This window comes from Amblyraja radiata, chromosome 8 (genome assembly GCF_010909765.2).
Source record: "Amblyraja radiata isolate CabotCenter1 chromosome 8, sAmbRad1.1.pri, whole genome shotgun sequence".
NCBI lineage: Eukaryota > Metazoa > Chordata > Chondrichthyes > Rajiformes > Rajidae > Amblyraja > Amblyraja radiata.
In genome coordinates this window covers 57,155,040-57,167,411 of record NC_045963.1, presented here as the reverse complement: position 1 = coordinate 57,167,411, position 12,372 = coordinate 57,155,040, and the positions used below count along the sequence as shown (strand labels likewise).

General features: G+C 41.3%; 1 protein-coding gene across 8 annotated transcripts in view; it reads left to right on the top strand.

The window, feature by feature from the left end:
- reps1 (RALBP1 associated Eps domain containing 1) overlaps nt 1-9,008 on the top strand; it is a 67,259-nt gene extending 58,251 nt beyond the window's left edge. For 6 of the 8 annotated variants that reach the window (XM_033025984.1, XM_033025985.1, XM_033025981.1 and 3 more), the window contains 7 exons: nt 44-174; nt 418-482; nt 982-1,164; nt 1,262-1,345; nt 3,943-4,088; nt 4,899-5,004; nt 6,797-9,008. In XM_033025984.1, the coding sequence (XP_032881875.1) occupies nt 44-174; nt 418-482; nt 982-1,164; nt 1,262-1,345; nt 3,943-4,088; nt 4,899-5,004; nt 6,797-6,865 (784 nt within the window). In that variant the 3' untranslated portion in view covers nt 6,866-9,008. The remainder of the gene's footprint in view (nt 1-43; nt 175-417; nt 483-981; nt 1,165-1,261; nt 1,346-3,942; nt 4,089-4,898; nt 5,005-6,796) is intronic. The other 2 variants (XM_033025986.1, XM_033025983.1) reach the window with 1 other exon arrangement.
- The last annotated feature ends 3,364 nt before the right edge of the window (nt 9,009-12,372 follow it).

Sequence of the window (12,372 nt, the reverse complement as noted above, 5' to 3'; positions counted from 1 at the left end):
GCTGAAAGCATACATTACTGTCTCAGAGTTGTTCTTTTTACAGTTCGCATTCGGGCACTTCTCCAGACAACACGCTCAAAACTGCACCTCCTCCACCTCCACCTCGACCACAGCCATCACATTCAAGGTCGTCTTCACTAGATATGAACAGAACCTTTTCTGCAAGCAACGCAGGTGGGGAGCCTTATTGGAAAGGTTTTCTTTATCACAATATTCAAAAAAACTGAGTGCAAGGATGTTTGCAGTCATTAAATTATGTATCGGTTTCAATCGTACCAATTCCAAATGGCACATCAGGGAAGTGGCGGCTGGTGTGAAACTGGGTCAGCTTGTGTAATTTGCAAGGCAGGCATGATGTTTATTTGAGAATATTCAGTCATTGCATTTTTATTCCTCGTCTATATTGCTCCTCTACAGGGCAACCACAGGCTGGAGCTGTTGCCTGTCCCCCTGCTGTGCCTCCAAGACCACAGCCAACACAGGTAACTGAATTAACTTTTTGAGACTGAGTCTTGACGATGTAATAGTGGGTGAGGAATGCATGCTGAAATAGCCGGAATATCTCAGTAATATGTATCAGAATGTTATAGAAGTAGAAAGTGTAAATTTTTGAAAATGAGCAGGACTCGTAGGATTCGCATCATATTACTTCAATTTCGCTTCTATTCTATGGTTGTGAAAGATGTGGGCACATGGGGGTGGGGTTTACTTCTGACTTGATTCCTTGAAAGTGGATAGAACAGAATTCTCGAAATGGAGTTCAACGTCTTTTGTTTAATCCAAGCAATGGAATAATATTTACCCGAACATTTGGAGGCTTTCAAAGTTTGTACAAATAATTTTGGTGCCAACAAGTTATTTTTGTTTATGTACTACAAAAAGTACTCTTGGAATGTCTTGTCTAGTATCAATCTGTTGTGACTGTTTTAAGACTGCCATGGAAATGAAATGCTTCTCTGAACACTGCTGCTTTTCACCTAGGTGACTGCGCCTCCATTACATCGGCCAGTGGACGTTGATGGTCACGTGACGCACGGCAACACCTCGCCACACCAGATGCCAGAACAGCCAAACTTTGCTGATTTTCGCCAGTTTGAAGCATTTGTATCGAAGGCCACAGAGCAGCAAGTAGATGACTCAGATAGGCATTCTGAAACTATTCCGGTGAGCGTGATTGCATCGTGATATTGGGAAACTTATGTATCATTGCTCTACATATCTGGTTTAATGCAGCTTTTAATCAACTTTGTTTTTTGTGTAGCCAGAGAAGCCTTCGGATTCAACAGTGACGTTGAGAACGGCAAAGCTAGCTGGTTCTAGTGATGAAAAGCCAACTGGAAACACAGTACGTTGTATATTTGATTCAACATTATAACAGCATTTAATAGGCAGCATTATAACAGCATTTAATAAGAAGGATGGTCACTTGTTTTCACAAGGTTGAGAAATCTAAAACTAGAGGGTATAAGTTTACAGTGTGAGAAGGTTGAACAGGTTCAATTACAATGTTTGAAGACATTTGTACGGTACATGGATAAAAGCAGGGAAAAAGCCATCCTGGAATCTGTTTGCACGTGCTTGAAAGCTTTCGCATTTTCTGCCCAAGAGAAAAAGAGAGAATTACTGGGATGTAAGTGGTCCTTCATAATGTTAGTTGTTTTCCCAATGCAGCATGAATTGTAGATCGAATCAATGAGGGTGATTGGTTTGCATGATAGATGGGACTACATCCATAACTCGGTAATTTCTTGCTGACCTAACCATGTAATTGTGAAACCTAACTGTGATACATTCTGAAATTAGGCTTTCTGTGGGACATCCTCATGACCCTTTTTTCGATTTCAGCTTGCTAAAGTTTACATATGTTTCCCTTTTCTCCCTTGACTAAACTTGCAATATCTCTTTTGTCATCTAAGGTTCCTGAACTTAGCTATCCTAATGAATGAATGAATAAGTTTATTGGCCAAGTATGTACACATACAAGAATTTGCCTTGGTGCTCCGCTCGCAAATAACAACACGACATACAGTAAACCATTAAGAATAAAACAATCATTAAAACATTATAGTTTAAACATGTGAATGAAATAAAATACCAGAGCAAAAGGAGGCTACAGACTTTTGGTTATTGAGTAGAGCTACTGCTCGTGGAAAAAGCTGTTTTTATGTCTGGCTGTGGCAGCGTTGACGGTCCGGAGTCGCCTTCCAGAGGCAAGTGATTCAAAAAGTTTGTGGCCAGGGTGAGAGCGGTCCGAGATGATCTTACCCACTCGCTTCCTGGCCCTTGCAGTGTACAGTTCGTCAATGGGGGTAGGTTACAGCCAACAACCTTCATAGCTGATCGAACGATTCGCTGCAGCTTCCAGGTGTCGTGCTTGGTGGCTGAGCCAAACCAGACCATGATGGAGAAGGTGAGGATGGCAGTAGAGAATTGGACCATCATTGCCTGTGGCAGATTGTGATTCCTCAGCTGCTGCAGGGAGTACATCCTCTGTTGGGCCTTTTTGACTGTGGTGTCATAGAAACATAGAAAATAGGTGCAGGAGGAGGCCATTCGGCCCTTCGAGCCAGCACCGCCATTCATTGTGATCATGGCTGATTGTCCCGTATCCCGTGTCGATGGTGGCCCCCCATTTAAGGTCCTTGTAGATGATGGTTCCAAGGAACTTAAAGGACCCCACAGATGTGACTGGTGGTGGTGTTGATGGTGAGTGGGAGGAGGGGAGGGGACACACATGAACACACTGTCCTGAACTCTAAGCAGCTGACCTTTCAAAGACTTCCGTGTGTCTTCAAGAACTATTCCCTCAGTTCCTGCCTAATACAGCATATTCAGCAAGGAGACTTCTGAGCTCTGAAGTTTGTACATTAAACATCAACTAGATACTATCACATGCTTCTTACTGCTTCAGAATTGCTTTCAAGAACCAAGCATGAATTAGAGCTTGGTACCATGTTTGCTGTCCCCTTTTCAGTCCCTGGCAGTTCTTCTGCTTTGAAGTGATCCAGCAGTCTTATGGGTTCCGAATCATTTAAAATATTCTGTATGTACTTGTTTTCAATCCCTTGCATTTATTAAGCATATTTAGAATAGTTAAATATACCAAGGCATTCGACCGGAGTGAAATACATGACAGTGAGCCACATAAAGGGCACTGTGGGACTGGTGAACCTAGGTGAGGATATAGATTTTAACGATCATCTCAGAGCAGGGCTGAAATTTAAGGGGTAAATACCAAAACTTAGGTTACTCTAAGTATGGTTGATTGTGATAATTACAGGTGTACATAACCGCCAGAGTTAAAACGATGTGGAGATCTGAGACAAGTCCGATGATTATGGATACGAAGCAACTGCAGATGCTGGTTTAAACCGTGGATAGACACAAAATGCTGGAGTAACTCAGTATCTCTGGGGAGAAGGAATGGGTGACATTTCGGGTCGAGACCCTTCTTCAGACTGATGTCGGGTGTGAAAACAGGACAAAGGGAACTCTCGTTGGAGAGAGGAGGTGAACTTCTTCAAAGTAGACATTCCTTGAGGGGATTTTGCAGTGGAGTAAACGAAATGTGTAGGCAGGAACTGCAGATGCTGGTTATGGATATGATTGGGGATAAATAAAGTGGTTGATCAAGGTTTTGCTGGACCAAAATACAGGATAAATTGGCACATCGAATGAGACAATACAAGCTCGGACATGAGAAGCCGAGTTTGGTTATTGAAAATCTGGGTCCCCATATTTTCACATCGTAAAACTTTTTTGGGGTGGTGTAAAAAGATTGGAAGACATCTTCAACAAAGCGCTCTTGGTTCAATTGGTGAGGGTGGATAGAGAAAAATCAGATTTACGATGTGCTTCTTATCCAAATTGAACTGCAATTGTAATTCAGTAGAAAATGTTAATCTGGAATTTTGAATTAATCCTGCATTTTCCAAATTACAGGTAAAAAGTACAACGTGTCTTGTTCCTCCTCCAAAACCCATTCGGCGAAGACTGCAATCTGAAGAAGAGCTTCGGGGCGATGCAGAGGAGCCTACCCCAAAACCCAGCATCAATGCCGTATTAGTCTCGCACTCTTCGGTTTCAAGGTGGATTGGATTCTCTTTAATTCCCTTTTGCAATGAGATTGCAATTTCTCTGTGGCTGGTACACTGAGTGTGCACCATATTAGATCCTGCTGTATAAGAATATGCTGTTGATGCCAAATAGGGTCATTACTTTGGATTCAATGCATGGTTATTTTGTTGTACCTGGTCATCTTTGCTGTTGATATGTTCACACACTTATGCATGCACCAAGAAAATTAGACCCATGGTAGTTAACTGGATGTTGTGTTAAAGAAGGAACTGCAGATGCTGGAAGATCGAAGGTACACAAAAATGCTGGAGAAACTCAGCGGGTGCAGCAGCATCTATGGAGCGAAGGAAATAGGCAACGTTTTGGGCCAAAACCCTTCTTCAGACTGATGGGGGTGGGGGGGTGGGGAGAAGAAAGGAAAAAGGAGGAGGCGGAGCCCGAGGGCTGAGGGATGGGAGGCGACAGCAAGGACTAACAAAATTGGGAGAATTCAATGTTCATGCCCCCAGGATGCAGACTCCCCAAGCGGAATATGAGGTGCTGTTCCTCCAATTTCCAGTGTTGCTCGCTCTGGCCATGGAGGAGACCCAGGACAGAGAGGTCGGATACAGAATGGTAGTTAACTGGATGTCTATTTGCAAGAGCAATGCCATACTGGAGCTGCAAGTGGCTATGTGGTTCCAAACCACTTGTGCCACATTATGGCACTACTCATTGCCAGTCTGTGGGTCAGTTACTATCCTTACTCATAATAAGAGTAACAGAAATAAGCTGCTTTAAACTAAAATGGATGGGCACACTAACATCTTATTTCATTTTAGGTCAATTGGAAAAGATAAAAAGTCCATTCAAGCTTCGATCAGAAGAAATAAAGAAACTAATACAGTGCTAGCCAGACTCAACAGTGAATTACAACAACAGCTGAAGGTGAGAGAATGGAAGTATCGGTAGTGAAAATTGAAAGCATTGATACTTGCAGACTTGATTTCCTGAACAGCACATTTCAAAGTATTAGGTAATACTAGATGCCAGCAGGGCCATCTTTAACAAGGGAGCTCATCCAAACAATTGGGCAAACTTTAAAGAGTTCAATAACTAAAGCATTCATTTAACAAAGACCGCAGGAGTAGCCAATAGTTTGCCAATCTATTATGTACTTCCTTGTATAAATGTCTTGGTAGTATGGAGAAATCTGGGGGCTGTCTGATCAGCATGTATATGGTTTTCATATAGATAAAATTAGTTTACATTTTAATGCAAAATTTTGATGGTGTGACAAATGGCATCTTCTTCTTCTTGCATATGGCGTGCACAGCCTAAAGTTGTAGGACAACTTGTTCTATTTGATCTTATTTGATTGTGCACGTCAGGTTGATTGCATTCGTCGAAACAGGGCAGACCACGTGAAGGTTACAATCTCCCACCCAACAAATGGTATAATATTGTATTTATGTTTAACATGTGCTACCTCACCACCATATTTGTTCAGCTTGCATTCATATGAACATTGCATTCAGTGCAATGTATCCATAGTCAAAGGCTAACAATAAATCAGGATTTGGCCAGAAGATTTGCAATTGGTCATTAGCTTATGTCAAGTGGTTCAAAGGGCACGTGGGATCAGTTGACGGGTTGGGAGAATTGTAGGAAATTAATACATTCTGCTTTAGACTATGGAAAAAATCCAGAACAGTTATTGACTACCCCAAGGCACGGACTGCCTGCTCAGTCCATGTAACGTGCATCATTTCTCCCGTACACGTGTGATGCATGTAGCCTTTGATGCTTCAATTTAAACTCCCAGAATGTGAGCTTTATCTAAGTGGAGTACATGCTCCAGTCAGCATCAATGGTGCCAAAGTGGAAATGGTTGAGAGCTGCAAGTATCTTGACGTCAATATTACCAACAACCTGTTGTGGACCAACCACATTGATGCAACAGCCAAGAAGGTGCACCAATGCCTCTACATTCTTAGGAGACTGAGAATCCATTGACCCGTACAAACTTCTACATATGTATCATAGAAAGCATACTGTGGGTTACATCAAAATTTGATTTGTGAACAGCTCTGCCCAAGACCGCAAGAAATTGCAGAGTTGTCGATGTAGTCCAGTCCAACTCACAGACCAGACTTCCCACCATTGACTCCATCTACATCTCATGCCCCTGAAAAGCAGCATAATCAAATACTTGTCCCACCCCGGTCATTCCTCCTCCTCCCTGTTCTCGTCCAACAAAAGGGACAGAAGCTTTAAAGTGCGCACCACCAGATTCGGGAACAGCTTATTCTCTGCTGTTATTCTTTCATAAGCTAGGATACTGTCTGATTCACCTCTACCCTATTGCGGACATTGGACTTTGTCTATGGAACTGAAGCATAACAATGCTGAGAATTATATTCTTTCCTCTGCATCTTTCCCTTTGCTCTATCTATTGTTCTTGATTTTGACTTGTATTTATGTATTGTATATCTGAACTGTTTGGATAGCATGCAAAACAAGCTTTTCACTGTGCCCTGGTACACATGACAATAATAATCCTGTACCAATCCCTTGGATTGTGAGTTGGAGAGCAAAGGCAGGCCATTTGTTACATTGCTGCAGCAGGTAGAAAGACCACAGTGTGACATGAACTGAAATGAAACTGCATACACTGAGAAATAACTATTAACCAAGGCTCTTTGTTTCCTCTTATCTCTCCGCTGACTGATCGTTGCAGGATGTACTTGAGGAAAGGATCTCGCTTGAGGTGCAGCTGGAGCAACTTCGGCCATTTTCGCACTTGTAGGGCAGGAGCTTCCTGGCCATGTGGGTGAAACTAAAGATCGTGTTGGTGCAGATGTGCCACTGGATCCTGACTACTCCCTGCAGGCAGCTTAACTGCTCAGCTTTATGCGTCTATTATGCAGTGATAGTTTCCATGGTTAACTTCATAGAACTGCTCACTTGTCATGTGGTGCCATTTGTTTAAAAAAAGGGAGAAATAAAATCAGGGAGCTATGAAGCTGGTAAATATTCTGGTCATGGAGGGGGGAGAGGGGGGGGGGGGGGGGGGGGGGGAGAGGAATGGAATAGAGGCAATTACAATAGTTTTGATTATACAGAACAGCAAATAATTTCATCTTCTCCCTGATTCCCTTCCCTTCAAATCTGTCCTCAATTTAGACAAGAGAAATTACTTGCCAATAAGACAGTTCTTCAATAAGATGAGCAGGCCAGAGTAGTTCCTGTTGAATCCTCGAATCATTGTCATTGAAGGAGGATTGCTGCCAGTTTGCTTCAACATTTGAAGCACTGTGTTCAGTAAGCCAATGTCAAGTGTTTTATAGTCTTGGGAAATATTTGGTAGAATTGTGAGACATGGAATGGAAGAGCTCTGCTAAGAGTGGCCGTATTTCCCGTATCAGTGTTCAAAGGGGTGTCTCAAAATGCTTCTCCCTACTCCTTAACTTGCATAGCTTTCTGTTTGGGTGAGGCCTGTGTTTGTGCAGCTTGAGTAAAAAGGACTTCCTTGGCCCTTTTTGTGTTTGAATATTCAAAACTTTTTTGCATTGCATTACTGCAGCAGAAACACTAAGAAGAGTATCCCTAATCAATTGGAACAAGCTTGGTGGTGTTGTGAGGCTTGGTTGAAGATATGTAATGAAATATTTTGCACTACTGAAGTATAAGTGTATTCATGTATTGCTAGTTATGGTTCAAAACCACTTTTTAATTGGAGGGTGTAAAAGATAATATATGCTTGGAGTTGGGGTGAAAATGTAGAGACCACCACTAAGATTTTTTAATATAAATTGAAGCCATTGAATTGTTAAGGACCACCCGCTGAAGCAATCAGTTGGTTTGAGCATGTCAAGAAGCTTGGGTGCTGGCTTTTTTAATACTGAGTGCACTGGACTCGCTAATAAAGTTGCTCTGTGGCCATATCCCAGTAGTTCTGTTGTAAACATTCACAGGGAAAATTATTGTAGCATAAACCACAAACGGGGTTGGATTTGGGAGGGATGCTAGGTGCAGTTGTATGCATATAGCATCTTGGGTTTGAGTAAAATATTACACAGAGCTAAATCTGTGCGCCATTTGTTGGATAGTGAATTAAGCAGGTGAATCTATACTCTTTCCCCAGCCTCTGCACTCACTGGAAGTGACAGTGTGTGAAGGTTTTGTAGTTAAGGGGGTTTGTGGGGATACATTATGACTTACGAAAGACAACTTAAGTGTGTGTGTGTGTGTGTGTGTGTATGTTATTAATCTGCAGTTGTGCGATTACTCAACGCCACCTCTGTCTGCATGCTGTTGAGCAACCTCTGCTCATTACCTTTTCATTTCACCCACATCACATTCTGAGTACTGATAGATGCTGTCCACCTCCCTGACACAGCTAAAGATAATCCTCTTCACATTTAATACTCAAACTAATTGAAGATTGTACAAAACTAGAGAATTTTTCTTTAAATTATTATGCAAGGAACAACATTTTATAATTGTTTGACTTCATTGTTCAGTATTCTAAGGGTTAGTGTGATTTGCAGTTTCTTATCTGTGTACTTTTTTAAAGAAAACAAGTTTCCGTTTGGGAATATTTTTGGTTTCTCTAACTTCAAGCCTTACCTTTACGGCTTTGTAGTTTAACAGAGAGGGATGTTTGGACAGACCGGGAGAAGAGGGGGAGGCCTTTCATTTTCACCCAATGAGAGTCACCTTGCTATTCAGGTCAATGTACTGTATAAGGAGTATGATGTAAATTGTATGATACACATTTTTGATCTTGTATGTAAATTTACATTAAATTGCTGACTAACAGCAAATCTATTTAATTGCTTATTTTGGCTCTGGGATCTTGGGTATTCAACTGCATGGATGTATCTTGGCAGAGCAAAGTAGCAACTGTGATTTTTACACAAATAAAACAGCACAATATTTTATCTTGACAACTTGCTCCATTCACCGTTGGTTCACTGTTTTCTTGAGTTCAGTCCCCACAGAGAATTGCTAATATCTGCAACTATGATATTGATGGATGAGACCTGTAAAAGCAGATAATGATTTTTTTGTGGAATTTACTTTAAAGAAAAATATACAAGGGACCTGTGAAACCTATTGTTTGAAGCCTGGAGCACATCACATGGCTAATTCATCTTCTGTCATCAAATGGTAGACACAATGCTGGAGTAACTCAGCGGGACAAGCAGCATCTCTGGAGAGAAGGAATGGGTGACGTTTCGGATCGAGACTTCTTCAGACTGATGTCAGGGGAGTGGGCGGTACAGAGATACAATGTAGTCAGAGACAGTAAGACTGGTGATAGAACTGGGAAGGGGGAGGGAATGTAGAGAGAAGGAAAGCAAGGGGAACTTGAAGTTAAAGAAGTCGATGTTCATACCGCTGGGGTGTAAGTTACCCAAGTGAAATATGAGGTGCTGTTCCTCCAATTTGAGCTGGGCCTCACTCTGACAATTGAGGAGGCCCAGGACAGAATCTGTCATCAATTCCTCTCCGTAATATAAAGCAGTGATGCCATCCTGCAAAGGTCAATTGGTAAACATCCTAACTTGGATGTGTATTGCTGTTCCTTCATTACCACTACCTCAAAATCCCAGAACTCTATCCGACAGTACCTTGGGAAACCTGCACACAACTATTTCAATTGAAGGTGGTTCACACTACCCAGCTGAGAACAATTTCAGTTCATCAATAAACTGGGTTTGTAAATAATGTCCACAACCAAAAATGTATAACAGAGAATGAAGTATTACCCGGTAAGTTAAAGAAAAGAGGAATCCTGAGCATTGCTTTTGAGCCAAACTTAAACTAAAGATGTATGAACTGACAAAAAAATGCAGCTGGTGCATTGCAGTCAGGAAAAACTTCCTCAAAAGTTGCAAACAAAGAAAACTGAGCTTGCCCTTCCTGTTCTGTTTTAGTTAATGCAGAAACCCCCAAAAAAGCGACTGTAAAGTTAGCAGTATCAGCAAGGATACTATGATGCTGGGGCTTGTCTACAGTTCCAGTATTGTGCAAACATCACTGTAATATTGGTTAGTTCAAATGTCTGGGGGATAGACATTAAATCAAGGTCCTTTATGCTGTCTGAGATACAAAACACCTGGCTCTTTTAAAGAGCAGAAGAACGTGCTGTATTACTATTTTTGATCTGGGTTTTTAGCATTTTCCAGCAAAACATGGGCAATGCATTTCTCATTCATTTTAAATCACTGCAAAAATACACTTTGTTGCTCTAATCAAACTATTCTCTAAGTTTATAATGTTGGAAGATGTTATCAACAGAATTATTTTGCTCATTGCAAAGATCTCTACTGCAGTCTAATTTTATTTTCTGAGTGTTCCATGGTATAAAATAATATTGCTCCCTAATTCTTAGACAATGGCTCTTTTGACAGAAGCAGTGATTTTAACTGGTGATGTGCCTTGTTTTGAATAAAATTGCACAATGTACCAAGAATGTGAAATACAAGGCTTATTTTTAAGTAGCAGCTTAAGAAAAATGCCAGATGCTCAGCATGATCAAACAAATGGCATGCCAATAAGGGAATCAGCATGAATTAAAATTGTATTTATTTTTCAATTAAATATGTTGCAAATAATCAAAATATAAAATTGGAAAACTTGAATAGTGAGAAGGCCCTTGGTGGGTATTGTGCTGAAAGCTTTTAGTGGTAATAACGAGCTGCCTGGGAGATCAGGTTTCCTCAACTGCAGCACAAATGGCACTTTCTAATATAGACAGCCAAGTGACTTTGTCTTCCACTGTCTCTGTTGCACAAATCCATTGCCGTTTTGGCCCTTGCAGTACGAATGCGTTTTGAATATCTGAAACCCAAGAAAAATATTTTTATGCCCCAAAACAAGCTTTGAAAACATGTAATATAAAATGTTTGTCCTATTTTGTGGTTGAAACAGTGTGCTCATCCGGAGCTCAATTTGACAATATATAAAGGTATCACTTATAACCATATAACAATTACAGCACGGAAACAGGCCATCTTGACCCTTCTAGTCCGTGCCGAGCACGTATTCTCCCCTAGTCCCATATACCTGCGCTCAGACCATAACCCTCCATTCCTTTCCCGTCCATATAACTATCCAATTTATTTTTAAATTATAAAAACTAACCTGCCTCCACCACCTTCACTGGAAGCTCATTCCACACAGCCACCACTCTCTGAGTAAAGAAGTTCCCCCTCATGTTACCCCTAAACTTCTGTCCCTTAATTCTCAAGTCATGTCCCCTTGTTTGAATCTTCCCTACTCTCAGTGGGAAAAGCTTATCCACGTCAACTCTGTCTATCCCTCTCATCATTTTAAAGACCTCTATCAAGTCCCCCCTTAACACTTGGGTCCTGATTTGCAAAGGTATTGGATGAAAAGCTACTTTCAGATAGACGCTTAACATGGCTGCACGGTGGTGCAGCAGTAGAGTTACAGCACCGAAGACCCGGGTTCAATCCTGACTGCGGGTGTTGTCTGTACAGTGTTTGTACATTCTTCCCGTGACCACGTGGGTTTTCTCCAAGATCATCAGTTTCCTCCCTCATTCCAAAGAATGTACAGGTTTGTAGGTTAATTTGCTTGGCTGAAGTGTAAATTATCCCTCGTATGTGTCGGATAGTGTTAATGTGCAGGGATTGCTGGTCGGTGTGGACTCAGTGGGCCGAAGGACCTAAGCAGGACAGCTTCATGCTAAGCTTGCAACCTCTATGTTTGATGTGCCTCCCTCAATTCTGCTGCTATCTGATTTAATCTATAGAATGGAAGTCATGTCTCTGTCTTACTCAGATTGCAGTAGAAGGTCTTGTGCTGGGGATGTATTGGGAAAGTGATGGGGTTTTTTTTGTACGCTTGCCAATTACATATAATTTACCTTAAGGTGGTCTGTGAGTTCAGGCCCATCTACACTAGTTGCGTCGGTCTGTTTGACCTATATCCTCTAAAATGATCCTATCCGTTACATATCCATATAACATGTCTTTCAAAATATTATTGTACCTGCTTTAACCACATCCTCGGGCAATTTATTCCATATACATACTGTGTGAAAAGGGTGCACCTCTGTATCCTTTTAAATCTTTTCCCTCTCACCATAAAACTATACTCTATAGTTGTTAATTCTGCAACCTGGGAAAATGATTGTGCATTCACCATGTCTAGGCCCCATGATTTTATATTCCTCAATCTCCTAAGCTCCAAGGAATAAAGTTCTAGCCTGCCAAACCACTATTACTTTCTCCCTCATTCTGGCAGTATTCTCACAGCATTCTTAATTATTTTTCTTTC